The sequence below is a fragment of the Salvelinus sp. IW2-2015 genome, linkage group LG16 (assembly GCF_002910315.2).
Source record: "Salvelinus sp. IW2-2015 linkage group LG16, ASM291031v2, whole genome shotgun sequence".
NCBI lineage: Eukaryota > Metazoa > Chordata > Actinopteri > Salmoniformes > Salmonidae > Salvelinus > Salvelinus sp. IW2-2015.
Genome location: NC_036856.1, coordinates 39749258 through 39766101, shown reverse-complemented (window position 1 = coordinate 39766101; position 16844 = coordinate 39749258). Strand labels below are relative to the sequence as shown.

The window sequence follows — 16844 nt, the reverse complement described above, 5'->3', positions numbered from 1 at the left end:
TCCAGAAGATGAGCTCTGTTCATTCTCCAAACTCTGTTGCTAAGTGAATTTTCTATTGGTGTAATTAAACATGATATCAGAAAATGATCAGATATCACTATATTAAAYWTTTTTTAATCCAGTAAATTGTTGAATGCATTTTTTGAATTATAAATGTAGTCAATTCTTGAATAGCTTTTCTTACTTTGAGAAAAAAATGAATAATATTTTGTACTTGGGATAATAATCTCCAGGTGTCCTATAAATAATGTCCTAGTGGCACATGTTCAACTAAGCACTCGAAATGGAACCAAATATTTTTTTATAACCAAACCAAGATAGACCACAGCCTGTCATTTCCAATGGGAACAGATGAGTCATAGTGGGCAGAACAAGCAAGGAGGTGGGCAGAGCCAAGCATGAGCTACTTAGATCCTATTGGCCCGTTCTAGCATACATCTTTATATAATAACTAGGCAAGTCAGTTAAGAACAAATTCTTATTTACAATGATGGCATAGGAACAGTGGGTTAACTGCCTTTTTCAGGGGAAGAACAACAGATTTTTACCTTGTCAGCTCAGGGATTCAATCTAGCAACCTTTCGGTTACTAGCCCAACACTCTAACCACTAGGCTACCTGCTGCCCCAACATCTCCATATTTCCGTTAGGGAACGCCTACTCTGTGAAATGCGCATGTGCAATAACTCAATTCACCTTTGCACTCCTTAACAACGCAATTTTTATATTTATACATCCAGTGAAATATCTCTGTCATTGTTTTATCTGTTGTGTGTCTTTGTCTACAGTACTAACTTGGACCTGCGGTTCAGCCTGGCCCTGTGTGACAAGGAGAAACTGTTCAGACAGGCCCGCAGAGAGAAGGTGACGTTGGGCATCAAGAAGCTGCTAGACATGGAGAAGCCTCGCTTCCTCCCCAGCACCCCTCAGGAGGTGGGCATCCCCGAGTACTGTGGGCCCAGGCTCTAAGAGCGGCCTACGTCCAGCCACAGTGTCATTTTTTAAATAATTTATAATTTTGGTCTTAGATTCAAATGCAGTGTTTGCCATGTAATACCTAATTTATTAGGGTGCATTGCAGGTTTAATGCGTCATAGAATGGTAACCACTCCAAAATGGCATGGCAATATAATAGCCATGGGCTAAATAAAATATATATTGCCATAGAAAGTGGGCTTACCCTGCAGTATTGCTTAGCATAGTGGTGAAGTTCGTAGACAAGAGCTGATATTAGCAAACAACACCCTTTTTTATATGCTGTATATACACATGCACCACATTCACACAGTTAGATCTGTTAGTATTCCAACATGTGATCACTTTGTCGCCGCTAACTTCCTCTTAGACCGAGAGCTCTCAGGGCCTGTTCAACTTCTGAGTTCTGCATTCCTCCCCTGGTTGGACTGGGCTGTGTTTCTGTGACTGGTTTTGGCCTTGTGTTCCTAGTTGTAGTGTGTACCCTCACCTCTGGCCAGCTACTGTAGGCCCTTCCTGCCTGCCTGTGTCCTCACATGGTCCGGAAGCTACCAGCCATGATGAGATAATAACCCACCACATAACAGTACTGCTGCAGAGCTGCTGAGCTGCCACACTGCATTCCCACTGGGGCTATTAAATACTACTGTCTAGAGCAGGGGAGGCCATTCAATCTGGCCTGCGGGAAAAAACACTCCAGGCTCCGGAACGCCTAAACTATGTATACTGAACAAAAATATAGATGCAACATGCAGCAATTTCAAAAATGTTACTGTGTTACAGTTCATATGAGGAAATCAGTCAATTTAAATGAATTAATTAGGCCCTAATCGATGGATTTCACATGACTGGGTAGGGGCACAGCCAGGGTGAGAGGGCATAGGCCAACAACTCACACTGTCTCACACACACCATACACTGCCTTTAAAACACATGCTGTGGTACATTACAGACTCAATCAGTCAATACACTGTCTCACACACACCATGATGAATCCTGTGCAGTTGTTGTGTCAGCGTGGTCTGAATATTTGTTGGAATTGTCTACGGATAAGACTGTGGCTCTAGTTCAGAGAAGTCAGTGCAGAGTTGGAAAGAAGCCCAGGAAATACAGTACATGGAGGTAGAGTGATACAATAACAATCATCTACTGTAGACAGAATGAGGGAAGTAACATAAGGAAGTAGGGGTTTCTGACAGTTCTGCTATGAATCTCAAGGAGTCATGTTATAACAGGGTATGCATTTTATTGTAAAATCCATTCCTATCTCTTCCTGCATGTGTCTGTCTGTGCAGGTGCCGGTGATAGCCATAGTGGGTTCAGGGGGAGGCTTCAGGGCCATGGTGGGGTTCTCTGGGGTGGTGAAGGCCCTGTATGAGTCTGGGGTCCTGGACTGTGCCACCTACATCGCTGGCCTCTCTGGATCCACCTGGTCAGTCATCTTTTCATCTGTTTATACCATGCTCTCTTTCACAAACCCTCCCTCCCACTCCTCTCCTCCCTCCCATTCCTCTCCTCCCTCCCTCCCTCCCACTCCTCTCCTCCCACTCCTCCCTCTCACTTCTCTCCTCCATGGGGCGGGAGGTAACCTAGTGGTTAAAGCATTGGACTAGTAACCGAAAGGTTGCAAGATCGAATCCCCGAGCTGACAAGGTAAAAGTCTGTTGTTCTGCCCCTGAACAAGGCAGTTAATCCACTGTTCCTAGGCCATCATTGAAAATAAGAATGTGTTCTTAACTGACTTGCTAAGATAAAATAAATAAAACATCTCCTCCCTCCCACTTCTCTCGTCCTACAGTATCTACCTCTGCATCAATGTTTGCCCAGTGTTTTTATGTTGGAATTGTCTACGGATAAGACTGTGGCTATAGTTCAGAGAAGTAGTGATTTCCATGTTTGTTTTGCTGCATCACTATCTTTCTCCCTCCCTCTGTCTCCTTCCCCCTATCTCCCTCACTCCCTCCCACCTTCACTCACTCTCCCCCCCCTCTTCTTCCTCTACCTCTCCCTCCCTCTATCTCTCCCTCCCTCTACCTCTCCCTCCCTCTTCCTCCTCTACCTCTCCCTCCCCTCTATCTCCCCCTCCCTCTACCTCTCCCTCCGTCTTCTTCCTCTACCTCTCCCTCCCCTATCTCTCCCTCCCTCTTCCTCCTCTACCTCTCCCTCCCTCTACCTCTCCCTCCCTCTACCTCCCTCTATCTCTCCTCTACCTCTCCCTCCTCTATCTCTCCCTCTTCTATCTCTCCCTCACTATCTCCCTCCTCCCTCCCTCACTTTCTCCTCCCTATCTCCCCCCAGGTACATGTCAACCCTGTTCTCCCACCCAGAGTTCCCCTCTAAGGGCCTAAGGAGATCAATGCAGAGCTGATGAAGAGTGTGAGCAGTAACCCTCTGAGACTGCTGCTGCCCCAGCACATCACCAACTACATCCAGGCTCTGTGGAGCAAGAAGGCCAACGGACAGCCCGTCACCTTCACAGACATCTTCGGCATGCTCATCGGAGAGACACTCATTCCTGCGGTGAGAGGACCGCAGGCATCTGTTTTCATTTTTCTCTCTCTCCGTCTTCAAGAGCCCTGACTCCTAAAGTGTTTCTCTGTTTTCATCAGAGAATGGACACAAAGCTGAGTGAGTTGCATGAGAAGGTAAACGAGGCCCAGTGTCCCCTCCCTCTGTTTACCGTCTGCACGTCAAACCGGATGTATCCGAGCTCATGTTGCAGGTCAGTGAGTGTGTGGTGTGTGTGTTGATTACAGTAGACCACAAGCCCAGGGTGGCTCTGAGGCTCCTCTCAGTTGTTCAACAAAGCGTAGCATTTCTGTGAGGAGTTCATGCACGTAGTGTGGTTGTGTGTTCGCAGTGCTGGTCACGTAGTTTGAATGGATGATCCAAGTTCTGAATGAGCCTATTTGGGGTGTTTGTGTGGTGTGTGTGTGTGTTGTGTGTGTGTGTGTGTGTGTGTGTGTTGTGTGTGTGTGTGTGTGTGTTGGTGTGGTGTGTGGTGTGTGTTGTGTGTGTTGTGTGTGTGTGTGTGTGTGTGTGTGTGTGGCTCCAGTAGAATGAGTATGGTATTCAGTTTTGCATAATATGTCACCAGAGATCCTATCTCCCACATTCAAATTTTCCGTACACTACATTTCCTTGTAGCATCACTAATTTACCACAGTCATATATAGAGAGAGAGAGTTGGGCCAATGCAGTGTCTGTCTGAATGTTCCGATAGCGCCACTTTCTCCTCCGTAGACGTTGCTAAGTGATAATTGACGCTTCCGCGTTGCGCTGTTTATTTCAGATAGTTTTCTAAACCAATGAAGATGTCCAGTGTAAGCAGATATGCAATTTGTTGACACCACAACACTGTACACACTGGGATACACATTATAATCAATTAAATACGTTGTTCTGCTTGTTGACAGCGGGTTAATTTCAGAGGGAACTGTCGGAGGTTCTGTCCTATTGTTACATGACCAACAGTTGGAKAAGAAAGGCGCTAACATGGCGTCCGTTCTAAAAAACTGGCCCAACTCTCTCAATGCATGTCTCTGGTTTACCACCAACTGATGTGTCATGGTGGGCTGATATCCAAATGGGACTTTCAGATATTAGACAGCATTGAAAAGTTCTCCATTAATGTCGCTATCTACTGTGCATATGACCAGTTACATTCATTTACAACAAAGCCATAGTGACAGTCTCTGTTACTGAAAGAAAGGGAGGCATGGATGTGGTCAAGCATAACAAATTGCACAACCAATGGTATTGCAAAAACGAACAAAGAACAGCAATGTAACAACATATTGACCACAGGCATTCCTGTAGTTGTAGTTTTAATACTGATGTGTGAGAAGGAACGTCAACAATGTGTAGGTTTAGTAGTACAACATGGGAGGGCAATGTTAGGTAGGGGTCAATGTGGTTATGGTATGCCCCCAAGTCCTGATCAAGGATCAGTTCTCGTTCCTAAAACTAACCTCAAAACAGTTCTTCGGGCCAACCTGTCCCCTGTTAGGTTGACTAAGCGCATGACTGTTTGCTGACTTATGGGGACTGTGACCCATAACTTGGCCTATAGTGTATTATTTTCAGGACTCAGGCAAAGACCCAGATGCAGACACAGGAGGCGGATAATACGAGTCTCACAATTTATTACAGAACATGGGGCAGGCAATCAGTAGGTCAAGGCAGGCAAAGGGTCAAAAGGGTCAATCAGTAGGTCAAGGCAGGCAAAGGGGTCAAAATCCAAATCAGAGTCAGGCAGGTACAGGACGGCAGGCAGGTTCAGGGTCAGGACAGGCAGAAAGGTCAGAACTGGGAAGACTAAGAAAACAAAAACTAGAATACAGGAAAGACGGGAACACGCTTGTAGGACTTGACGGGACAAGACAAACTGGCAACAGACAAACAGAGAATTCAGGTATAAATATACAGGAGATAATGGAGATAAATGGGAGACACCTAGTGGGTGGTGGAGACAAGTACAAGACGGGTGAAACTGATCAGGGTGTGACGATTTTGCAGATGAACTAAAATAGAATATTGCTTCAGTTAGTCAGGTACTCCTTTTATCTGTAAATCCCCCACCTTTTAACACTGGTGTGACAAGGAAATACTTTCACACCATTCTAGAGAAAGGCTCAAATATTGCCACCTAACACACAGTGGTAACCTTATCCTCCTTACTCCAGTTCCAAGAATAGGCTGAAAGGTGATTGTTGTTCTGAGGAACTCAAACATATAATGTATGAAACAGTGTGTCGTGTTGTGCCTAATAGTATTGTATGTCAAATCAAATTGTATTGGTCACATACACAAATGTAGCAGATGTTATAGCAGCGAGTAGTGAAATGCTTGTKTTCCYAGCTCCAACAGTGCAGTAGTATCTAACAATTCACAACAATACACAMATCTAAACGTAAAATAATGGAATTAAGAAATATATAMATATTAGGACGACAATGTTGGAGTGGCATTGACTAAAATCCAGTAGAATAGAATACAGTATAAACATGTGAGATGAGTAAAGTATGCAAACATTATTAAAGTATGTGTGGATGTTGTTGTGTCACTAAAGTAGTCATGTAGGATATACCTGGCTTGTACTGTTACTGTAAACCTGGGTTACCCTCTTTGCATAACATATACATATAAATGCATATTTACTGCAGACTTGTGAAAAGGCGTAAACATTTTCCCAATGACATTGTACTTACCGTGTGCTCTCCTGATGAAAGCGTTAGTTAGTGACATACATACACCGTTTGGATTTTGATTAATGGATGCTGTTGTTTTTTTTCAGACTGGGTGGAGTTCAGCCCATATGAGATTGGAATGGCAAAGTACGGAACGTTCATGACTCCTGACCTTTTTGGAAGCAAATTCTTCATGGGAACCGCTGTGAAGCGGTATGAGGAGAACCCACTACATTTCCTTATGGGTAGGAAAAAACTCTGAATATACCTGGCACTTCCTCATGGCTCTTTCTCAAGAGATTCATTAAATGATAAGCTGTCAAACATGATATTCATGATTCATTACATTATATTGATGTTGTGGCTTCTCTCTCTAGGGGTGTGGGGCAGTGCCTTCTCCATTCTCTTCAACAGAGTCCTGGGGGTGAAAGACACAGTCGGGGGGAGCACCATGGAGGAAGAGCTTGGTAAGAAACCACACACACTTCCCTTCACTCCAATCCTAACCCCAACCTCGTCTGAACCCTGACCCCAATGAAGTCATGCCTTCCGTGTAGATATAGTACCAAATCCTGGTCTCCTCCACAGTTAATACAGCACGTACACCCAGGGCTGTAAGTGGGACCAATCTCTAAAGTGGGACCAATACAATGAATTAATGCCACATGGGGCCTCATTCTGGCCTACTTGGAGAACCTAGGATTTGCGTGTGTAACTAATGATTGGGATCAAACTGTCGCACGCAACATATATACGTAAACATGTTTTCATTGATAAATCAGAGCCATACTATACTTCTGCTCTCGTAAACAAGCGTCACAATTTCCGCCTGAAAAACACCCTCCATTCACCTTTTATAATAACAAGAACATCCTCATTTTCTGTATGGTTTGGAGATGTTGGAACTGGGCCATGACCGTTTCTAAGAAAGCACACGGGCAGCAAATGTGATCACATTTTTGTAGAGATGTGGGCAGAATGTTTCAATCTTTTGTAGTGACTATAGCCTATAGTGTGTGCCAAACACTGGTTATGCGTTCTGCAAGATTGATAGTCTATCGAACAATTTAAAAGTGAATCCTACCTACAGCCTTATATTTGTTGTGTAAACCAGTCACGTCAGAAAAGGAGAGACATGCCGTTTAATATGATTATAATTTAGACATATATAATAAAAGTAAAGTAAATATATTTGCAACATGCTGCTATACGATCTTCTTACGAAAGGCATGTGGATCTGTTTTATYAATAGCGCTACCATTTAATGTTTTTATTAGCCTCAGTTGGTAGAGCATGACGCGTACAACGCCAGGGTTGTGGGTTTCCATTCCCACTGCGGACCAGTATGAAAAATGTATGCACTCGATACTGCAAGTTGCTCTGGATAAAAGCGTCTGCTAAATGACTAAAATGTAAAATAATAATACACCTACATTTTCCCCAAAATGCAATACAGTAGATCAACCACTCGAAGTTCTACATACTCATGGTCTGAGATTTGCGTGGAGATACACACACTTTCCCGTCAAGTTTAGAAATAACAACCTTTGCGGGGAAACTGTCGCACGCAACGTTTGGAGTCTTTTTTTGTGCGCACGCACCTCTGATAAATGAGGCCCCTGGAGTTTTCATTTGGAAGCACCAGTGCGAGGGGAAAAAAATTCAGCATTTTATTTTATTTATTTAATAATAATTGTTGTAATGACAAGGCTTTGCTGTGCCATTGTTTTCCGAGCGACAGATTCGTTAGCGTCATGCTTGCACCATTAATACAGCGAACACTGCTTGTTTCTAGCCCAAACAGTTCAAAAGATCGGACCCATATTATCGGCACAACTTTTTTCTCATTTTACATTTTACATTCATAAATCATGTTGTGGGCCGTTCTATAAAACTACTTGCGCATCGACGTTGTTTACACTTTGTTCGGTCATGTTACCTCATTGGCTAGCTAGCTAACAACCTGGTAACTTTACCTGCATATCCTAACATTTGGGGGCACAGAAAGGAAGGGACAGGATCATAGCAATTAATGAATGACAGATGACTTGCACTTGATGCTCTTAAAAAGATTCAATGTAATGCATCTCAATAGGAAAATAGTGTTTTTACATGATGTAGAAACATAACATTTCACAAATAACATTTTAATTTCAATGGCAGGTATTTGTATCAACACTTTTTATAATAAACACGTGTATTTACATGGTTATATACTGTATTAGTTTCTTGGGCACAACATACACTATACAACAGTACAGTATGTGGACACCCCTTCAAATTAGTGGATTCGGCTATTTCAGCCACACCCTTCGCTGACAGATGTATAAAATCGAGCACACAGCCATGCATTCTCCATAGACAAACATTGGCAGTAGAATGGCCTTTCTGAAGGGCTCATTGACTTTCAACGTGGCACCATCATAGGATTCCACCTTTCCAACAAGTCAGTTTGTAAAATTTCTGCCCTGCTACAGCTGCACCGGTCAACTGTAAGTGCTGTTATTGTGAAGTAGAAACGTCTAGGAGCAACAACAGCTCAGCCGTGAAGTGGTAGACCACACAAGCTCACAGAATGGGACCGCCAAGTTYTGAAGTGAGTTGCGCGTAAAAATCGTCTGTCCTCGGTTGCAACACTCACTACCAAGTCAAACTGCCTCTGGAAGCAACGTCAGTGCATGAACTGTTCATCGGGAGCTTCATAAAATGGGTTTCCATGACCGAGCAGCTGTGCACAAGCCTATATCACCAAATGTGTCGGCTGTAGTGGTGTAAAGCTCGTCGCCATTGGACTCTGGAGCAGTGGAAAAACGTTCTCTGGRGTGATGAATCACGCTTCACCATCTGGCAGTCCGACGGACTAATCTGGGTTTTGCSGATGCCAGGAGAAAGCTACCTGCTCCAATGCATAGTGCCAACTGTAAAGTTTGGTGGAGGAGGAATAATTGTCTGGGGCTGTTGTTCATGGTTCGGGCTAGGCCCCTTAGTTCCATTGAAGGGAGATCTTAACACTACAGCATACAATCAATCAATCAATCAAATGTATTTATAAAGCCCTTTTTACATCAGCCGATGTCACAAAGGGCTATAGAGAAACCCAGCCTAAAACCCCAAACAGCAAGCAATGCATATGTAGAAGCACGGTGGCTAGGAAAAACTCCCTAGAAAGCCAGGAACCTAGGAARAAACCAGGCTCTGACGGGTGGCCAGTCCTCTTCTGACAGTGCCGGGTTGAGATTATAACAGTACATGGCCAAGATGTTCAAACGTTCATAGATGACCAGCAGGGTCAAATAATAATAATAATCACAGTGGTTGTAGAGTGTGCAACAGGTCAGCAMCTCAGGAGTAAATGTCAGTTGGCTTTTCATAGCCGAGCATTCAGAGTTAGAGACAGCAGGTTTGGTAGAGAGAGAGAGTCGAAAACAGCAGGTCCGGGACAAGGTAGCATGTCCGGTGAACAGGTCAGGGTTCCATAGCCGCTGGCAGAACAATTGAAACTGGAGCAGCAGCACGACCTGGGGTACTGGGGACAGTTATTGTAAATAAAAATTTGTTTTTAACTGKAAATCCTTCCCAGATGAGTTGATTATKTTATAGCAGCAAAGKGGGGACCAACTCCATATTAATTCCCATGATTTTAGAATGAGATGTTYGAKGAGCAGGTGTCCACATACTTTTGGTAAYGTAGTGTATGCTTCAGAAGTATCTAGAATWCATATAGGTTATATTTTCAAACTTYTTTTTWWATCTCCTAACTTTTTAWAGTTGGGAGCACTACTGCTACCATTGAACATGTTTAATTAAGAGCCCTGCATACACCTTTTTAGTATCTACTTASAGTGCAGCTCATACAGCATTGTCCCAGTGACTGATACCTGGAGGCACTTATTGTGCTAATCTCAAAAGCTTAGTTCCAATTTGATGTGTTAGCCCACAGTCCCCATTCCAATATGYCGTGTCTGCTCTGCACAACGCAAGCCAACTGCACCTCCCATTGTAGTCCTATTACGCAGCTTTATGTGACACGCGAGTGACAGCTGTACCTGATGCCAACTCACATCACACCCGTCAATCGGTTCCAAAAATAACTTTCTCCTGGGGTTTCTCAGATGAGGGTGTGATTCCCTTCAATGGAGACAAAGATTATGTTCAGCTTCCTGTCACTATTTATAAAGGCTTATGAAGATGTTTGGTTAATGGGCTGTTGAGGTTTTATTTTACCTTTTAACACACCAACACACACACACACACACCGGTAATTCACCAACATACACACACACACACACACACACACACATACCGGTAATTCACCAACACCCACACCTACACAACAATACAGTACATACCAGCTTGCAAGTGCAGTGACTACACATATACGCCTACACACATTCCAAGAACTGACTGATTTATGTTATATGCCGATTGTTTTATTGTGTTTGTTATGTAAGCCATTAGTTTATAAAAAGGTAGGGCATAAACAATTGAAAGTGAATTGGACAGCGATTAGGCCATGATAAGCTCTGCGTTTTTGAGATGGTGACTGAAGACTTGGATGTGAGTGAAAGTGTGATTGAGGAAGATGTCCTTGTCTCTTCCCACAGAACAGATAAAACCTCAACACATCGTGGGGGAGGAGAGTATGGACAATGACGAGGAGCCTCGGAAAGGTGAGGACTACAATACCCATGAAGCATAACGATTCATAGGAAATTAACAGAATCCTGAAGGACTGTATGGTCTATTGGTTGAAACAAATCTCTGCAATGCATCAGCTTCTGTTTTGACGTATTTAAACTGMTTCTGGGAAGTCACCGCCCCGACGCTGCATTTTTCATACGTTACGTCTCTTTCCTTTATTTAATTATAACACATTCTTATGTATGTATGCATCATGCTGGAACATAAGTTGAGCGAGTGCATCAGACTTAATTTCACCCCCTGGCAATTAAACCAACCGTGTTGCATCAGGTTCAACTCGCTGTCAGTGGTTGTTCTTAGCAGATGTAGCTAGCGTGGCTGTCTCTGTGCCCACATGAAAAAATACTATAGTATACTTACTATGGTATAAATACTATAGTGAATACTGTACTAGTTACTGTTGTATTATGTAGTATTTACAGTTAACTATAGTATAAATACTGTAGTAAAATATAACTGTAGTATATAATATAGTAATTAATGTAGTGTTTCTGCAGATTGTAATATAGCATTTACTGTGGTGTTTTTGTTTTATTATCTTTGACATAGAAGTCGATTATTTCTCCTTCAGGAAACCTACTGGAGAAATACTAGAAGAGCACATTTTCTACAACCTGTAGGGAGTTAGGACTGGGGTCTGAACAGATCGTTCAGGGATTCTGCTCTTTTCTACAACCTGTAGGGAGTTAGGACTGGGNGTACATGGCCAAGATGTTCAAACGTTCATAGATGACCAGCAGGGTCAAATAATAATAATAATCACAGTGGTTGTAGAGTGTGCAACAGGTCAGCACCTCAGGAGTAAATGTCAGTTGGCTTTTCATAGCCGAGCATTCAGAGTTAGAGACAGCAGGTTTGGTAGAGAGAGAGAGTCGATAACAGCAAGTCCGGGACAAGGTAGCATGTCCGGTGAACAGGTCAGGGTTCCATAGCCGCTGGCAGAACAATTGAAACTGGAGCAGCAGCACGACCTGGGGGACTGGGGACAGCAAGGAGTCATCGGGTCAGTTATTCCTGAGGCAAGGTCCCAGGTCCTAGGTCCTCCGGTAGGGGAGGGAGAGAGAGGGAATTAGAGGGAGCATACTTAAATTCACACAGGACACCGGATAAGACAGGAGAAATACTCCAGATAAAACAGACTTACCCTAGCCCCCCGACACATAAACTATTGCAGTATAAATACTGGAGGCTGAGACGGGAGGGGTCGGGAGACACTGTGGCCCCATCCAAATATACCCCCAGACAGGGCCAACCAGGCAGGATATAACCCCTCCCACTTTGCCAAAGCACAAACCCCACACCACTAAAGGGATTTCTTCAAACCACCAACTTACTACCCTGAGACAAGGCTGAGTATAGCCCACAAAGATCTCCCCCACATCACGAATCCAAGGGGGGTGCCAACCCAGACAGGAAGATCACGTCAGTGGCTCAACCCACTCAAATGGCACCCCCCTCCTAGGGACGGCATGGAAGAGCACCAGTAAGCCAGTGACTCAGCCCCTGTAATAGGGTTAGAGGCAGAGAATCCCAGTGGAGAGAGGGGAATAGGCCAGGCAGAGACAGCAAGAGCGATTCATCGCTCCAGTGCCTTTCCGTTCACCTTCACAACCCTGGGCCAGACTACACTCAATCATAGGACCTACTGAAGAGATGAGTCTTCAATAAAGACTTATAGGTCGAGATCGAGTCTGCGTCTCTCACATGGATAGGTAGACCATTCCATAAAAATTTAGCTCTATAGGAGAAAGCCCTGCCTCCTGCTGTTTGCTTAGAAATTCTAGGGACAATTAGGAGGCCTGCGTCTTCTGACCGTAGCGTACGTGTGGGTATGTACGGCAGGACCAAATCGGAGAGATAGGTAGGAGCAAGCCCATGTAATGCTTTGTAGGTTAGCAGTAAAACCTGGAAATCAGCCCTAGCCTTAACAGGAAGCCAGTGTAGAGTTGCTAGCACTGGAGCAATATGATCACATTTTTGGGTTCTAGTCAAGATTCTAGCAGTCGTGGTTTGCACTAACTGAAGTGTATTTAGTGCTTTATCCGGGTAGCCGGTGTTAGGTTCTAATTATCAAAGAACTCGATGAACACTATGAAAGCTTAAACCAAGTTTATTCTTCCCAAAGGATCAAACAGCTGAATCGACAAAAACATGTTTACAATAGTGGTGGTAAATGTACCCCACTTTGGGTGGAGTCTTCTCCTCCTCGCTAAACATTGTATCTTTATTGCAAGTCAGGAAACTAAGTGATATGGGCAATAAATGGTTCCACTTCCCTTAACGTGAGCTGATATGACCTCGCTCCCCTTATCCACGGCTCTCTTCCCTTATCAGAGATAAGGAGATACTCTGAATGCACGGCTATGAAAAGCCAACTGACATTTACTCCGGAGGTGATGACCTGTTGCACCCTCTACAACCACTGTGATTATTATTATCTGATCCTGCTGGTCATCTATGAACATCTTGGCCATGTTCTGTTATATTCTCCACCCGGCACAGCCAGAAGAGGACTGGCTGTGCCGGGTGGAAGAGGACCCCTCATAGCCTGGTTCCTCTCTAGGTTTCTTCCTAGGTTCCGGCCTTTCTAGGGAGTTTTTCCTAGCCACGATGCTTCTACATCTGCATTGCTTGCTGTTTGGGGTTTTAGGCTGGGTTTCTGTACAGCAATTTGTGACATCAGCTGATGTAAGAAGGGCTTTATAAATAAATGTCCCTATTGGACGATTATCCAGGCCTCGAACCAGAATGGGCGACTGTAGGGGAATACAAAGGGATGCGTATGCTCTGCCTCGGGCAAACGTGCCGAGCCCACCTCCATCGGCTCTGGCCACGGAGCTGGTGTAGCCATGTGCTGCGGATTCTGCGCAGGTTTACTTCGGGACCGCAGGAGGTTGTCCAATGCTGATGAGCTGGTCGAGTGACAGGTTGTCATCACGGCAGGCTAACTCCAGCTGTACCTCCTCCCGCAGTCCGCTGCGGAAAACGGTGACCAGAGCCAACTCGTTCCATCCGGTGGAAGCCGCGATGGTCCGGAACTCAAGGGTGAACTCCGAGGCAGTCCTAGCTCCCTGGCGTAGTCGGAGTACACTCTCACCCCCCTCTCGACCCTCCACAGGATGATCAAACACCGAGCGGAAGAGGAGGTTGAAGCGCTTGTAGGACGACCTCGGGTCAGCCTGTCTCCCAGACCACGGCACCTCAGTCCAGAACCCGTCCGGTCAGTGCCGAGATGATCGTGGCAACCCTGTCTCTTCCGGAAACAGCCTCGGCGTAGCGAGCGAGGTACAGGTCGCATTGTAGAAGGAAACCCTTGCATCTTGCTGGCTCGCCGTCGAAGTGCTCAGGGAGGGACAGGGGTATCCCACGGACCGGCTCCGATTGAACGGAGGTAGGTTGTGGTGTGGAATTTGGTACCAGAATTGGTGCTGGAGACCGCACGTTCCGCTCCAAGTGCAGGATGGTTGCCAGCACACTGTCCATGGCGATACCGAGTCTGGAGAGACAGTCCTCGTGGTGCTGTACTGTCCCTACAATGGTCGCCATCTCGGTCTTTCCTGCTGTCTCCATTTGTTGGTCAGTTATTCTGTCACGCTGGTATAAAGGATTTGGAGACAGGTGAAGGAATACATAATAAGGGTTTTTTAATATGCCCAAACCAAACACGTATACAAAATACTGGGGTGTACCCAAACAAACAGCCTCGGGTAAAGCTCATAGATAGACACGAAACGAGACCCGTAATACACAATGCACAAAAGACGCAGCACAGAAGCTGAAATAACGCAGAGGTACTCATACGACCAACGGACATGGGAACAATAACCGACAAGAACAATGGGGAACGGAGGGTACATATATAACATACTAATCAGATGAAATGGGAACCAGGTGTGCGTAATCAGACAAGACAGTCCAGGGTTGAGGATAATGTTCCCAGTTCAGTGAAGTCTAGAAGGCCGGTGACGTCGACCTCCGGAACTGGTGAACCGAATGAGCAGCAGTACCGGGGGATCTGTAACAGATCCTTGGTTGGGGTCTAAGCAGATTATTGGTTGCAATTGAAAATGTAATAAAATGGTGGTCTGATAGTCCAGGATTATAAGGAAAAATATTAAGATCCACAATATTTATTCCACAGGACAAAACTAGGTCCAGAGTATGACTGTGGCAGTGAGTAGGTCCGGAGACATGTTGGACAAAACCCACTGAGTTGATGATGGCTCCGAAAGCCCTTTGGAGTGGGTCTGTGGACTTTTCCATGTGAATATTAAAATCACCCAAAAAATATTAATATTATCTGCCATGACTACAAGGTCCGATAGTAATTCAGGAAACTCAGCGAGGAACGCTATGTACAGCCCAGGAGGCCTGTAAACAGTAGCTATAAAAGTGATTGAGTAGGCTGCATAGATTTCATGACTAGAAGCTCAAAAGATGAAAACGCAGTCATTTTGTTTTGGTAAATTGAAATTTGCTATCGTAAATGTTAGTAACATCTCTGCCTTTGTGGGATGCGCAGGGAATATGGTCACTAGTGTAACCAGGAGGAGAGGCCTCATTTATCAGAGTAAATTCATCAGGCTTAAGCCATGTTTCAGTCAGGCCAATCACATCAAGATTGCCTGGTATATTCAAATAAATACTGTAGTATTTAATATTGATCAAAAAGTCTAGTGTTTGTGGACATTACTGTAGTATTTACCTGAGTGCTTTTTTTTGGATAATACTTAGAATTTATCTATAGTATTCTACAGTATACTACACATTGTAACAACATTTCAAGTTACTACATGTTTGAGGATACTACAGTAGTATTCTATAGTTAACTGTAGGATTTTTTAATGTGGTGTGTTTGTATAATAATGGCTCTGAGGATTTTTTTTTGTCTCTGTTAAACCTGTTGTGGGTCAGAATGTGTGGTGGCTAGCCTCTGAGGTGATCAATCTCTGTTATAGGTGGTAGGTGTTAGTGTTGTGGAGAGAGAGGAGAGAGAAGAGAGAGAGAAGAGAGAGAGAGAAGAGAGAGAGAGAAAGAGAGAGAAGAGAAAGAAGAGAGAAGAGAGAGAGAGAGAGAGAGAGAGAGAGAGAGAGAGAGAGATTAGAAAGAGAGATTAGAAAGAGAGATGAGAGAGAGATGATAGAGAGAGATTATATATAAAGAGAGAGAGATGATAGAGAAAGATTATAGGAGAGAGAGAGAGATGATAGAGAGGGAAGGTGCTTGTCATGTGTAAGTAAAAAGGCACAGGTTCACAACTCCAGTCACAACTCCAGTCCTTGTACTATCAGACTGAATATACCTACTTTACAGTATATACTGTATGTGATAGTATTATACTGGGTATTCAGGTGTGTGACTGATTGATTGATCAATTACAGTTGAAGCGGAAGTTTACATACACCTTAGCCAAGTACATTTCAACTCAGTTTTAAACAATTCCTGACATTTAATCCCAGTAAAAATGCCCTGTCTTAGGTCAGTTAGGATCACCACTTTATTTTAAGAATGTGAAATGTCAGAAAATAGCAGAGAGAATGATTTATTTCAGCTTTTATTTCTTTCATCACATTCATAGTGGGTCAGAAGTTTACATACACTCAATTAGTATTTGGTAGCATTGCCTTTAAATTGTTTAACTTGGGTCAAACATTTCGGGTAGCCTTCCACAAGCTTCCCACAATAAGTTGGGTGAATTTTGGCCCATTCCTCCTGACAGAGCTGGTTAACTGTGTCAGTTTGTAGCCTCCTTGCTCGCACATGCTTTTTCAGTTCTGCCCACAAATGTTCTATGGGATTGAAGTAGGGCTTTGTGATGGCCACTCCAATACCTTGACTTTGTTGTCCTTAAGCCATTTTGCCACACCGTTGGAAGTATGCTTGGGTCATTGTCCATTTGGAAGACCCATTTGCGCACCAAGCTTTAACTTCGTGACTGATGTCTGATGAGATTGCTTCAATTATCCACATAAGCTTCCTT

General features: G+C 44.1%; 1 protein-coding gene across 1 annotated transcript in view; it reads left to right on the top strand.

The window, feature by feature from the left end:
* Nucleotides 1-16844, top strand: part of pla2g4ab (phospholipase A2, group IVAb (cytosolic, calcium-dependent)) — a 52531-nt gene that overhangs the window by 20192 nt on the left and 15495 nt on the right. Inside the window, 10 exon segments of the mRNA XM_024003691.2 lie at nt 788-932; nt 2270-2406; nt 3273-3310; nt 3313-3494; nt 3584-3653; nt 3656-3692; nt 3835-3839; nt 6271-6408; nt 6541-6630; nt 10768-10833. Coding sequence (XP_023859459.1) covers nt 788-932; nt 2270-2406; nt 3273-3310; nt 3313-3494; nt 3584-3653; nt 3656-3692; nt 3835-3839; nt 6271-6408; nt 6541-6630; nt 10768-10833 — 908 coding nt within the window.